The 14,915-nt window shown below is 47.1% G+C and overlaps 2 protein-coding genes and 1 non-coding gene across 3 annotated transcripts; all 3 read left to right on the forward strand.

The window, feature by feature from the left end:
* The first annotated feature begins 624 nt into the window (after positions 1-624).
* Positions 625-697, forward strand: AGABI2DRAFT_t7. Its single transcript has one exon. It is a non-coding gene; the product is annotated as a tRNA-Cys (tRNA).
* Positions 698-2,086: 1,389 nt separating this feature from the next.
* Positions 2,087-2,503, forward strand: AGABI2DRAFT_45142 (hypothetical protein; the record flags this gene model as incomplete). Its single annotated transcript, XM_006453693.1, has 1 exon — positions 2,087-2,503. A coding segment is annotated over one exon (417 nt), but the record flags the coding sequence as incomplete, so codon positions are not given.
* An 8,867-nt stretch (positions 2,504-11,370) lies between these two features.
* AGABI2DRAFT_43651 (hypothetical protein) lies at positions 11,371-13,736 on the forward strand (the record flags this gene model as incomplete). Its single annotated transcript, XM_006453691.1, has 2 exons — positions 11,371-11,409; positions 13,224-13,736. Coding segments are annotated over 2 exons (552 nt in total), but the record flags the coding sequence as incomplete, so codon positions are not given.
* Positions 13,737-14,915: the final 1,179 nt, after the last annotated feature.

Below are 14,915 nucleotides of genomic sequence, written 5' to 3' on the forward strand. Positions count from 1 at the left end.
CAATACAGCTTCTTACAGTCTGTCCACAGTTTGTCCTTGGGATTGCTCAGTCAGTTCCTATCCGATTGACTCGCTTCTAGGCTCGTTAGGATTGCCACAGCAACCTCTATCGTTCTATCTTTAACACTTGTACTCACCTGTGGACAGACTGTAAGAAGCTAAGGCCTCTGAAGCGTCCACAGGGGAGTTCAACCATACATGACTAAGCTATCATGTGACTAAACTCGTCCGCATATATCTAAGTCCACCAACTACACTTGTAGACTGCTTGCTCACTCTAACACACCCCCTTGATCTAGCCAGTCTACTCAAGTCCTAATAGAGGAACAGCAAACTCAACTACCTTCTTTGCCACAGCCTTGGTTAAGATGTCGGCCACCTGCTCGTGAGTTGAAACATACAAAGGATCTATGAGTCCTTCTTCAACAGCCTCCCGGAGCCAGTAGAAGCGCAGGTCTAGGTGTTTCTGTTAGGTGATGACAGGACAAGTCACCTGACAGTTCGGAGCTCTGTGCTCTCACATAATCTGTACTGTGCCTCAGCCCCTGCAGCAGGCCCTCAGTCGTGGGTTCCACCTCTAGGCCTAAGATGTATACATATAACATCTTAGCTACTATATACCAAGATCATATAGCTCAGTGGTTAGAGCTTCCTAGTGCAATTGGGATGGTCCCAGGTTCAAACCCTGGTGTGGTCACTTTTCTATCTTGATAGGTTATGGGCCCCGGCTTCTAACAGCCTTCAAAACGCGTTTTTTGTCACTATCTACCATTTTCCCCTCTATATCTCAACTTCTATCCCTTCCCCTGCACTCAAATCGACGTCTATGGCCTCGCAATTGCGCACACACGCTCCCTATGCCTGGGACACCATTTCGACGCGTTTGAGAGCCCCTACATCGACTACAACTCCCTCTGGCAGCCATACACCCTCTCCACACTCTCTGGGACCGATTTTTGGCCCTAAGAACGCGTCAATCGCTTGTTCCTTTTGTGGGAGGGTAGGGCACATGTCTAGGAGGTGCAGGAAGCAAAGAAACGCGAAGAAACGCGCTCAGGAGCGCTCCAGACTGCCTGGAACTCAGGATATACCATCTAAAAGTAATGTCACAGGGCCACTTGGCCATCTGAGTGGGATAGGTGCAGCTCTTCCAGCTGTCAAGACACCACCCACTCCTCCTGGGGATGTTTCTACTGGTTCTGGCTCTCCTGGGTCTGATATTCCACTGAGAGCATCCGCTCTTGGTGCTTATTCCTCTCCCTCATCCTCTCCCTCATCATCTTCCTCACCATCCTCACCACTACAGCTTGATGCTGACTTTTTCTGGATGGCTGATACTGGTGCTACATCCCACATGACTCCTCACCGCCATTGGTTCAAATCCTACTCCCCTCATCGCATCCCTATCCGCCTTGCTGACAACTCTACTGTCTATTCAGCTGGTGTAGGGTCTGTTGTCTTTCAACCGGTGGTGAATGGAAAAGAGACTAGAGCGGTTGAGTTTATGAGAGTCCTTCATGTTCCTGACCTCAGGAGTAATCTCTTATCATGTCTCTACCTTGCCCGACACAAGGGCTTCAATATCACCATCTCTGCTCATTCTATTGACTTCAAATACCAAGGGATTTCGCTTTTCACGGCCACTATCCATTCCAACAACTCTGCTGAGCTCGACGGCTCAACTCTCACTTCGGAGGCTGCTTTTTCTGTCTCCACTCTCCCAGTTGACATCTCGCTATGGCATCATCGCTTCATTCATCACAACTACGCTGATGTGAAGTCTATGATCAGTAAGGAGCTAGTTACTGGCTTGAAACTCGAGTCAAATTCGCCTCCTGATGCTATCTGTGAGCCCTGCCTTGCTGGCAAGATGCATTCCCATCCTTTTCCCTCCTCCTTGAATCACAATCGCTCTCCTCTTGAGCTTGTGCATTCAGACCTTCACGGACCGCTCCCAGAGGGCTTTGGCTATTATACCAACAAGTATAACTGCAGACCTGAAGACATCCTCACGGGTGAACAGGTTATGCAGATGATGTATGACCTTGATCAATTCAAAGATATCGAGGCCGTCAAACAACCATCCGTTGTCAAATCCAAAGGATCTAATGACATGGCAGTTGTCTTCATGGATGTGTGGGATTCTAAAAGTGGAATCCGCACAAAGAACATTGTCAACAAGGTTTGTCACATTGGTGGTAGACTGATCAAAGTAGAATACGCGAAGCAGAGGGAATTCGTTCCCCAATGCCAGAAATGTTGGAGATGGGATCATGGCACGAGTCGATGCCACATCAATCACCAACGGTGCGCGAAGTGTGGCCAAGGTCATATGACCATTAACCATGACGAGTTTGGCACCTGTTGCGGAGCAATCCGTAAAGAGAAACAGGTCAAATTTGTCAAATGCGAGCACAAACTCAAGTGCTTGAATTGCAAGGGTGAACACACCACTGATTCTTTCAAGTGTATTTACAAGAAGCATCAGAATGATCGCGCATGGCATGATCGCCGTGGGGCCGCGGACAGGGAAGAAGAAATCGCGAAGAAGGAACACCGAAAGGCAGTCATCAAACAGGCTTTGACTTTGCCAGAGTCTGAAATTGAGGAAATTGAAGATTCTCAATGAATAGTACGACCAAAGGACAGAAGTTCGCTTTCCGGACGCTTCGTATCTTAAGTTTCAATGTTGGACGTAGTTGGGAAACTACTACTTCAGTATTGGGACAATATGCTAACCATTATGATATTATTTTGTTTCAAGAACCAGGCTGGAAAGGAGTGCGCAAGCAGCCTTCCGTTCAGAATCCAGAAGGGGATACGGCTTACGGCCCACCTCTAAGCGAGTCATGGACTCCACACACTTCGGCATTTGACGCAACGAAGAATGTAATAGAACTGGTTGACGAGCGCCCACGTGTGCTCACATACACTCACAAGCGCTTGGATATATTTAATCCAAAATTACACACTGACATCATCAAACACCATGACATATCACTCATCACGTTGTATCTCAAACAGGGTGACCAAGTCAAGACCATGGACATCATGAATGTATATAATGATGGTAGAACTCGTGAAGCCGTCGCAGCGCTTGAAAGCCTGGACGAGCGAATTCCTTTAGTTAACGTATGTGCTGGGGACTTTAACATTCGTAATCAAACATGGAACGAGAATGCGGCGCATCTCGATCCGACCATATGGGGTGATCGTCTAAAGGACGTCATGAGCGACATGGGAATGGAATACACTATACCAGATAATCCAGATCAGCCCACTCGCGCCCCTCGTACCAGACATAACGATGATACAGAAACGGATATTCCTCCTTCTATTATCGATTTAGTTTTTACTTCTGAAGAAATTTCTCTTTTGGAACTATTTAAATTACATGTTTGTGATAATGACGCAGATCGCATGTCGTCGGATCACTTTCCTATTCAGATTACTATCCCTTTCTCTAAAGACGATGTAGTATATTATGTAACCAAACTCGACCCGGAGAACGAGGAGGATTATGAGGGAGAAATTGGTGACAAGTTGGTGAACTTAGCCGAAGAACGTGGAAGTATAAATTTGAGAGAGGAATTGGAAGAGGTAGTGGAAGAAGTCTCTCGGATATTTGAGAAAGCTTGGTCAAACTGGACGGAAGAAGTCAAAGTGACGGGTAAAGGAAAGAGTTGGTGGAACAAGGAATGCACGCGCGCATTCAACAACTTACGAGATGAACAAACTCCTAAAAGAAAGAAGGATATGGAGAAATACGGGGATTTTCAACGAGTGGTGAAAGGAGCGAAGAAAGCCAATTACGAAAAGAAAATACATGAAATCGCGTCCACCCGGGGGCGACCATGGGACCTCATGCCTTGGGTAAGGGAGAGAAAGATGCCGGCTACAGAGTCGTTGCTGGATGAACAAGGGAGAGCATGTGTGGACAAGGATCACTTGTTCCAAACATTACATATGGCCTATAATTCGGCCAATAATCGCCCGACCAACTTGGAGCGTATGTTGCGGGAAGTGGAGAAAAAGGAAGAGAGAGAATGGAACATGTTCTCTCAACATGAGTTAAGACAAGCGCTTGCAAAATGCGCTAAGAACACTGCACCGGGACCGGATCATATCACATGGAACGTTCTCAAACACATCACCAAAACACGTACGAAGATCGTCAAACTTTTCGTCATGATCGCCAATGCCAGTATCGAATATGAACACTGGTCACGACACTTCAAATCTTCGGTTTCGGTCATCATCCCGAAGCCAAGCAAACCGTCTTACGATAGGGCTAAAGCATTCCGCCCCATCGTTCTCCTCAATACCTTAGGCAAACTTATCGAGAAGATGATTGCCAACCGCTTACAATTTGAAAGCCTCGAACACCAAGTTATTCATTCGTGTCAAACCGGAGGAATCTGTCAGAGGTCTACCGAAGATGCTGCTTCCGCGCTCGCCCACCACGTAAGAGCCGGTTGGAGTAAAAAGAAAGAAACGTCTGTGCTTGCTTTTGATATTGCACAATTTTTCCCTTCCCTCAATCATAATGTACTTGTAAAAGTTCTCGAACATTCTGGTTTCAACAGTAAAGTAGTTTCCTTTTTCTCTGACTATTTAGTTAACAGAAAAACAAAATACAAAATCAACAACGATGTCTCGGAGTTTTTTCCATGTGACGTTGGTGTAGGACAAGGTAGCGCGTTATCGCCGATACTCTCTGCTCTTTATATAGCGCCTCTTTTTCATATGTTGGACAAGTGGATATATAGCGATGGCTGGGATATGTCTAGTTATTCTCCCATTTCTTCTTTTCTTTCATTCGTAGACGATGGAGTTCTCATAGCTACGGGACCGGATTACGAACAGACTCATAGTAGTTTAAAGGATGCATACCGCTTTGTAACTGACCTCTTCACAGAATTTGGGTTAACCATGGAGCATACCAAAACGGAGTTGTTCAACTTCGCTAGCAAGGGAAAATCATTCGAGGACCCCGACATCGACCTAGGATTTGCACCACACACTGGAGCTACCCCGCTCAAACCAAAGAAAGTATGGAGATATCTCGGCATCTTCTACGACCGCTCGCTCAAATTTCACGACCACGTCAAATATTACGCAACCAAGTCAATTTCTACTGTCAAATGCATGAGGATACTTGGAAACTCGGCGCGTGGACTTTCACCTACGCATAAACGCACGCTATACATTGCATGTGTTCAACCAGTGGCCACTTACGGCTTCCGCTGCTGGTACCGACCGGGCCTTCCAGGATTTCGCAAGAATATTCTTATGCTCAACAAAACTCACAGACTCGGAGCGCTCTGGATTACTGGAGCCTTCAAGACGACACCAACGGGTGGAGTCCTTGCTGTCGCGGGACTCATGCCTATGCACTTCATCCTCAAGAAGCTGTTCGATAGATCTGTCGCTAGGATCTCGACGCTTCACCAAGACCATCCAATCTTGCGCTTGCTTGACCGGAAGAACGCCAAAGGTTCACTACTCCACCAAGACAGTGTTGAGTACAACCAAAAAAGGATGAAAAGACTGAAGAAATTCACGTCTACAATTAGTGTCAAAGACTTAGACTTAGTAGGGGAAACTTTCCATCCCTTACATGAAAGCGCAAAACCTGGTAACAGAATGATTGACAAATACCAGGACCGCATCAAATACGTGGTCGTTCCTAAAGGTGACAAAAAGGCCGCCAAGGAACATCATAACGAGCTAGAGCATGACATCGTCGGAAGCGGCGGCGATACTGTTCATTTTATCACGGGGTGGCACATTCCAGAAGAAATCCCAAACCCAATCCTAGGACGAAGGCATTCCCAAGCGGGTTATGCAGCTATGCGAAGAGGGAACACTATCTCTCAGAAGACGTTGCTGGCCGGTAGACGGGTTACGGCGACGAACGCGATTGGATGGGCGGCACTACTAGCGCTCATCAAGACTTTCAAATTAAGGCGTAAAGACGACACGATCACCAAACTCTGTCTTTATACCACATCCCCCGGTACTATTCGAAACTTGATCGAATTCTCCAACAAACCAAGTGGTCATAGCATGTCTATTGCTTTGGCCACAGCCTTCGAAGATATCTTTGACGCATACCCTGACTTCTCTATTGAAGTATGGGGCTACAGACTCAACGCGTTCAAAGATTGTGAATCGGACCACAACTTCCTGAGTTTCTGCGTCCCATGCAACGTTCATGCGCCGTTCAAAAGCGCGAGGACAACAAATCATTACAGACGCAGAGACTTCCCCCAGTCCCCTACACACGAAAGACGGCGTCAAGACATTACGCATGACGTCGTCGACTATTGGAGAATCGGTTTCATGGAGCCGAGCGACAAAGAGTGTTTCAGCGGCAACAACTTCCTTACGCTGTACAACAACACAGATTTCACAGAGAGAGTCGCTCTCCTCCCTAGCCATATCAACATGGGTCTGTGGCTTCGCAATTACGGCGGAGTCACCATCGCACATGATCCCTGCTTGTGCGCACGCTTCGTGCGCGCCGCCACCAAACACGCCCCAATCAACGAGTTCCAGCAACGGTTCTTGAAGAGGGTGCAGCTTTCGGGCTGTCATGGGTGCAGGAACGTGCTAGAGACGCGGGATCACATCCTCAATGAGTGTCCGTGGTATGTACGGCGCTCTAACCATTACAACGGAGGGATCGAGACAGTCGAAGGTCTGATCTACTTCTTATGCGATAACCCTCAAGCATTTTTGTTCGATCATTTGACGGAACCGCGCTACTTACAAAAAGATTGGCTCAGCTATCAGGATAAGGTCTATCAATCGCGAGATATAGATAATGAGATAAGAGAGAAGAAAGGTATGCGTCCTATTGTGGGACCCATTTTCTATCATGAAATGGAAGAGGGCCGTCAGTTAGAGTTGGACAGATGGTTTCTTTTTAAATCTCTAGTAGTATACTTGTATACGAACAGAACTCTATTTTCTCCTTTCTTTTTCTTTTCTTTTGTTGCTCCAGGATTTGTAATTATATAGGCGGAACGGGGTCTACGACCCCGTGATGCAACCGGTCTGCGTTCGGGCACCGGTCAATAAATTTGAATTGAAATAAAAAAAAAAAAAAAAAAACGGACCGCTCCCAGTCTCTACTCACTCAGGCTACAAGTACTGGATTACCTTCATCGACGACTCGACACATTTTCGGGCAGTGTATCTGCTTAAAGCAAAGTCTGAGGCATTTGAAGCGTTCAAAGTCTACAAATCCTGGGCTGAGACTCAACTCAGAGTCAAACTGCGAGCTCTACAGGATGACAAGGGTGGCGAGTATATGTCTAAGGCTTTTCTAGCCTTCACACAGGAAGCTGGCATCGAGAGGAGGCATTCTACTCGAAATAGACCTCAACAGAATGGACTTGCAGAACGTGCTAATAGGACTATGGGAGAGAGGATCACTGCTATGCTCTCGGAATCTCGGCTACCTGGTTCATTCTGGGGTGAATGTATCTCGTCTATGGTTCATGTCTGGAATATGCTTCCCACTGCTTCGCTTTTGGGCACTACTCCCTTCCAAGCTTTCTATAAGCGAAAACCTGATGTCTCACATCTCCGGGTATGGGGGTGCACTTCCTATGTCCATGTACAATGAGATAAGCGAAATTCTATTCAGCCTCACTACGAGAAGTGTGTCTTTATAGGCTATCCGGCTGGATACAAAGGCTGGAAATTCTACAACCCAGTCACTAAGCAAACCATGATCTCCGAGAGAGCTGATTTTGATGAAAGATACTTTCCGGGCACTTCCAAAGCCCAACTCGAGGCTGTCCCGTCATTTGCTTGCCTACCAGAGTCACTACCAATTCCTGATGATACATTATCACACTCGGGACTGCCACCTCTACAGGATGAAGGGGGTGATAATCACTTCCCTCCTGCTTGTCCTAAGACTCCCACTCCGTCCGCTTCAGTTCCTCCTGAAGAGAAGCCAGTTTTACCTTTACCACCTCTCCCATTGATTCCTCCAGTAATTCCTCCCTTGATTCCTCCAGTCACACCTCCACAGATCCATGCACCACTCCCAGTCACTCCTCCTACTGCCGGAGCGCCTCTTGAGCCCCCTCACGTTCCTAGACGTACTGGGCGAGTTCGGAAGCCTCCTGGTCAATGGTGGAAGCTCAAACAACCAGACTTAGCTGGTAATGACTCTGACTCTGACGACGAGGCTGCTCTGCTAGCTGACTCTGAGTACTGTGAAGTCGAGTTTGCTGGAGCCGTCTCGGGTGCCAATCCCCGGAGTTACAGACTAGCTATGAAGTCTCCTGACTCGGATTGCTGGACTGAGGCTTGCAACACCGAAATCTTCAATCTCGAGGCTAATGGGACTTGGGAACTCATGGAACTGCCTCCAGGCAAGAAGGTAGTCAACTCTGGCTGGGTGTTCAAAGTCAAACGACTTGCCGACGGCTCTATTGAGCGCTACCGGGCTCGTCTTGTTGCTAAGGGCTATTCCCAACGTCCTGGATTCGACTTCACCGAGGTCTTTGCACCCACATTCCGTCCCGCCTCGCTACAACTCATTATTGCTCTTGCAGCTAGAGAAGGCTACAAAATGTGTTCAATTGACATCTCCTCTGCCTTCACCTATGGAGAACTCGAAGAAGAGATCTATATGTGCCAACCCGAGGGCTATCACATTGGTAGTCCTAACATGGTCTTTCGGCTCCGTAAATCGCTCTATGGCCTCAAGCAGGCTGCCAGGCAGTGGAATAAGAAACTCCGGGGTGTCCTTGAAGGCATTGGCTACTCTAGGCTTCGCTCCAACAGCTCCATCTACATCTACTCCAAAGGTGACATCAAGGTCATTGTGCCAGTATTCATTGACGACATTACTCTTGTCTCGAAAAGTGATACTGCCATGGCCTCGGCTGTCTCTGAGCTGTCCAAACACTTCAAACTCCGTGATCTCGGGTCTACTACACTTCTGCTGGGTATTCAAGTCACTCAGGACTCTTCTACTCGCTCCATCTCTCTCTCGCAGGAGCACTACATCAAGGAGCTCCTAGAACGCTTCAATATGGATGATGCTAATCCTCTTTCCACTCCACTCGCTCCGGGATCTGAGCTCTCTGACATTGTTCCTTCACTCGAGGATCAGGCTGAGATGAGGTCAGTTCCCTATCTCAATGCTGTAGGTGCTCTTCAGTATCTGGCCACTATGACTCGTCCCGACATTGCCTATGCTGTCTCCTATCTCGGGAGGTTCAACTCGAACCCAGCTCCGGCTCACTGGCTTGCAGTCAAGCACTTATTCCGGTATCTCATTGGCACTATGCACTACAAGCTAGTCTATCGAGCTAGTGACTCGGAGGAACTCTTCACTACCTACTCGGACGCCTCTCACGGAGCCTGCAAGGCTACAGGTCGAGCAACTGGTGGTTATGTGACTCTTGTCTCGGGAGCTGCTGTGGGCTGGTCTTCTAAGCGCCAGCCATTTGTGACTCTCTCGAGCACTGAGGCTGAGTTTGTTGCTGCCGTCGAGGCTGGCAAGGAGATCAAGTGGACTAGGAATATCCTGACCGAGTTTGGCTTTCCTCCGACACTCCCTTCGACTCTCTTTGTTGATAACAAGTCAGGAATCAGTGTAGCCAAGAATCCAGAGCATCACGGACGCATGAAACACCTTGACCTGCGCTTCTACTGGCTCCGGGAGGCTGTTGAAGAAGGACTCATAGATCCTTTGTATGTTTCTACACACGAGCAAGTGGCCGACATCCTTACCAAGGCTGTGGCAAAGAAGGTAGTTGAGTTTGCTGTTCCTCTATTAGGACTTGAGTAGACTGGCTAGATCAAGGGGGTGTGTTAGAGTGTGAGCAAGCAGTCTACAAGTGTAGTTGGTAGACTTAGATATATGCGGACGAGTTTAGTCACATGATAGCTTAGTCATGTATGGTTGAACTCCCCTGTGGACGCTTCAGAGGCCTTAGCTTCTTACAGTCTGTCCACAGGTGAGTACAAGTTAGTATATCACAATAAAGCTTCTTACAGTCTGTCCACAGTTTGTTCTAGGGATTGCTCAGTCAGTTCTTATCCGTTCAGCTCGTTTTTAGGCTTGTTAGGATCGCCACTGCAACCTCTATTGTTCTACCTTCAATACTTCCTAGTGCAATTGGGATGGTCCCAGGTTCAAACCCTGGTGTGGTCACTTTTCTATCTTGACAGTTTCATGCGTCCGTGATGCTCTGGATTCTTGGCTACACTGATTCCTGACTTGTTATCAACAAAGAGAGTCGAAGGGAGTGTCGGAGGGAAGCCAAACTCAGTCAGAATATTCCTAGTCCATTTAATCTCCTTGCCAGCCTCGACAGCAGCAACAAACTCGGCCTCGGTGCTTGAGAGAGTCACAAATGGCTGACGCTTAGAAGACCAGCCTACAGCAGCACCTGAGACAAGAGTCACATAACCACCTCTTCCGGTCCCTCTGTTGCTGCCGTCTCGGTATGCGGCAGTGATGATTCATCCATGGCACTCGACTACGAGGACGCCACCACCCCCCGTCCCGCTTCTCCTGCAGATGAGGAGCATTTGGACAGCAAAGAATCCAAAGAGGTTATCCTCAACGCTATCAGTACCGCTCTGGGCTTCTTCCAGGCGTTTGCTACTTCAGAATGGAAGACTACAATCCTCGATGTCTTCCCCACTCTCATGGACGACGACCTCAACGCCGTTCACAAATATTTCAACAGGAAAGTCCCCGAGTTCCGTTCTCTCCTCCCCCCTGCAGTAGTTGCGCCTGCGCCCGCAGTCGAAGCACCTGCACCTCGTGTAAATCCGCGGGACGCACAGCCACCCGCTGATTCAGCAAAGTCCAAGCCGCCGAAGAAGAAGGTCCGGGTCGATCTGGCCCCCTCTTCTGACGTCACTCCTCCGGCAACGGCCCCACTCATGGAAGTGGATGAGCCGGCCGCTCCACCTCCAGCGTCTGGGAAGGCGCCCACCAAACCCCTTCCCATCCCAAGTTCCAAACGCGCGCCTCCCCCCTCTAGCGCCCCTTCAGTTTCGTTCCGCGCTCCTTCAGCACCTCGCAAGAGACGCCAGGGCAAGCACACTGCGCACGGCGCTTTGCGCCGTGCTATAATCCTGACACCGCCTGCTGACTCCCCGGTTACTGCGGCTTCATTCACTCCCGAGGTTATTAATAACCTCAATCAACTTCTCAAAAGTGACATCAAGTCTGACGTCGTTCTTACACATGCCTCGGTTGAAGGCAACGGCATTTGTATTGCCGCCTCCCGTGTCCCCTCCCCTGCCGAAATTTCCTTTGTGCTCAAGCACGTTCGGCAAATCTTCCCAAGTCCAAATGTCTCCATCGGTCACTCCCCCATCACATCGACCTCGTACCTGAAGATCGTCGACATCCCGCACGTGCCCGCTTCCTCTAAGGACATCAGGAAAAATGCATTTTTCTTAATTGCACTTAGAGCTACTTCAAGTCTCTTAATGACAAGCTAAGAACATAAAGAAGGTTCAGAAGTCCAAGAATATCCTGGTTACTTAAATGATTCTTAGAAATTCAGCTCAAAGATAAAAATAAGAAAACCAAGAACCAAAGAACACTAAAAAGACTTGACCTTCTCAACAAACATTATATACTTAGCTTAAGGAGAAAAAAAAGACAACCAAGGATCAAGGAATGTTTAAAAGAGCTAGATTTTTTCAACAGAAGCTAAAAGTGAAATCAAGATCATCAACTTTTTCGAGTGTAAACAATTTTATGTTCACTATAAAACATGTTTAGAGAGACATTATGTTGTATGCTCTGTTCTACTGCTTGTAAAATTACGGAAAAATCACGACAAATCTTAGAATATTAAAAAAACATAAGTCTATATGTATGTTTTTGTCGAAAACATACCCGTTATGGAGATATCAAGATTCCATCATGGGGGGGGGGGGGCATTGTCAACTGCAGATAGACTCGTCGTAGAGCCTGCTCTACCACCCGGAAAATTCTGGAAAAATCACGACAAATCATAAAATATTAAAAGAACATAAGTTTATATGTATGTCTTTGTCGGAAAACATACCAGTTATGGAGATACAGAAAAACATGACAAGAATGTCATGTTTTATACTGGTTCCTGCACCAATTTTCATGTTTTAAGAGTGCAAATATATGTATTCAAGGTCCAGGAATTCGAATCTGGTTTTAGATTTATTATCTGATCAATATTTGAGGAGCTACAGCGCATTTTTGTGTCTATCATATGTTAAATGTGCCATATCTCATTAGAATCTCATCCAAGAAAGAATCTAATTAAATATTCAAACTCCCCGACCTCGAAACTATAGGAGTACACTTTTAGATCATCAAAATCCATGCAGAAATGACCCGGAAATATCTCCTACCTATGTTTTGAGGAACTTTGACTCGAAAATCCCAAGTCCAGTGGTCATGTGATGTCATGTGACATGTTGAACTTCTGTTTCGAGCACAACGTTGATTCTTCTTCATCACCACCATCATTCTTCCCCTCCCCATCCACCCCCTCCCCCTTTCTTGCCCTCCAGGCCTGTAATATGGTAAGTAACATCCCCTTCACCTTCCTAGCTCTCTCCCAGCTAATTCTAAGCTGGTTTAGGACACTTTTTTGCCTATTTTGGACGCTTTTTTGGGGGATTTTTGGAGGCTTATTTAGGGGGATACTTGGGGAGATATTTGAGGGGATACTTGGGGGATATTTGAGGGGATATTTGGAAGGATTTTGGGGATTCTTTGGTTAATGGTGAGTGCTCTCTATCTCTGTATGTTTTCATTCATACTCATTTGTTTCTTGTAGACTATTCATTTTCTCATCATCACTCCCTCATCTTCCCATCTCATCCTTTTGTATAGATTGTATCCAATGTATTATATTTACTATGCTAATATAATCACTTTGTTGACTTATTCATTCTTGAGCCTCTTATTATTGTCTTAGTTGACCTTGAGTGTCTTAAATATGTACTTGTGTGACTTTAATATGACTTTTTACTAATCTATCTGTATGTCAACATTTTGATGTCTATGAGAAAGACATCAACTAAGTACAGTTTAAGTAACTTTTAAGTCATTTCCAGGAACCTCAAGACATACAAGCCTAAGTATCATTAAGAAGATTCAGACAGGTCCCTGTTCTTAATTGTTTCTTAAACTGTCATTAAGAACAATTAAGAAAAAAACATTTTTCCTGATGGAGTGGGCGCTCAAGCAACACGAGGCGTTCACTAGCGCTCTCAATAAATCCCCGGTCGGCGCTTCGCTGGCCAAACTTATCAAGCACAAGCCGCGCTTCATGCGCGCCTCCCCTCATTCCGACTCATGCTGGGCATGGGTTGACATCCACAACACGGTGTCGGGCAGCAATGCTCGCACTTATATTTCCAAGTTCGTGTCCATCGGCGGCACGAACTGTCAGATCAAGGGCGCTCGCCCTCACTCCGGCTCCGTCCACTGCGCTCGTTGTCAGCGCTGGGGCCATCATTCAGACCAGTGCCGTGCCAAGTGCGCCCGCTGCTCCCTTTGTTCCGGCCCCCATACAGAGGCCAATCATCTCAAGTGTGTCAATGCTAAACGCGTCGACTTACGTCAATGCGCAAACTGTACTGCGGCCAAACGCCCAGCGGACAAGCGCTCACATTCCTCGACGGATGCTAAGGTGTGCCCGTTCTGGAAAAATAGGTTCGATCGTGCATGGCTCAAGCGCCAGTTCCCCGCGCGTTCGACTTAGGAGGACAGACAACCGTCGCTGTTAGAACCTTGCCAGAATGTCACGGCGTCACGCTGTCACATCTGTCACATATTTTATTATGTAATAATTTCCCTCTGCTGCTACAGTTCGACGGAGGCTAAACTATCGGCATACTGCTAAAATGGCGCAAGCTACAGATTTACCAATTGAACTCATTGATCTTATCTTTTCTTTCCTACCTCCGAACCATGCGGAGCAAGTACAGTGGAGGAGGGCGGCGGTGGCTATCGGAAGAGAACCCCGACCAGACGGATGGAGGTTAGAGGATCGTAGGTGCGTAGTGTGTGGAAGAGTGACGTTGATAATGTGGGACGAAGTATTGGAGAGACCCTGGATGTTGCAGCGATGGAATAACCCGGACTTCCGTCGTTGGGAACCGGTCCGGTTCTTTACGATGTGCCCGTGTGGAGAAGTAATGGCAACATACTTCGGCAGGGACTGGTACGAAAGGTTACGTCCTTAGATAGTTGTTTGTACTTATGGACACTTTTATGGTTTGTTTGGACTTGTTGACGTTTTTATGATCAAAGTTGTTCTTGTTTACTTTCTTCTTACTCCACTCTTCTTTTCTCATGTCAAATGTATAATTAGTTTATTTTCACATACGTTGCTTCTTTTCTCGTGTCAATATATAAATAGTTACCTAGGGTAGTTGGTCTGTGCGCCATAGTCTAGGTATATAAAGTAGGTAGAAACTTGTAGAAGACTCCGTCGAGTTCTCTTAGGTTCACGCCTAATATAACTTTTGTCACTTTCCTCTATAGTTCTTAAGTTCAGGTGTGACCTGTGACATCTCAGTCACAGTCGCCCTAACAGTAGAACTCGACTACTCCAGGGATCGCACAGCACAGTGCCCTCCCTATCTTTTACTCTCTACTCGCCCTCTACTCTCTGCGCGCCATCGCGGCCGCCACACACATAGCCGGTCCCTAGGCTTAAGGGGTGTCTGCGCATAAACACAACGTGCGCCGTGGACATCGGTGGTTTAACACAGACCATCGATAAGACGAGACCTACCATACTGTGTGGTGTTATTTTCTATCCCTGTACTACCCCATTTGTAACTTCTTGTATAAACCTTGTGCTGCGCTTGCATTGTCAAGTAGTACACGCAGAGGATTGACATTGCCACATTAAGTG

This window comes from Agaricus bisporus, assembly GCF_000300575.1.
Source record: "Agaricus bisporus var. bisporus H97 unplaced genomic scaffold AGABI2scaffold_1, whole genome shotgun sequence".
In the NCBI taxonomy this organism is placed as follows: domain Eukaryota; kingdom Fungi; phylum Basidiomycota; class Agaricomycetes; order Agaricales; family Agaricaceae; genus Agaricus; species Agaricus bisporus.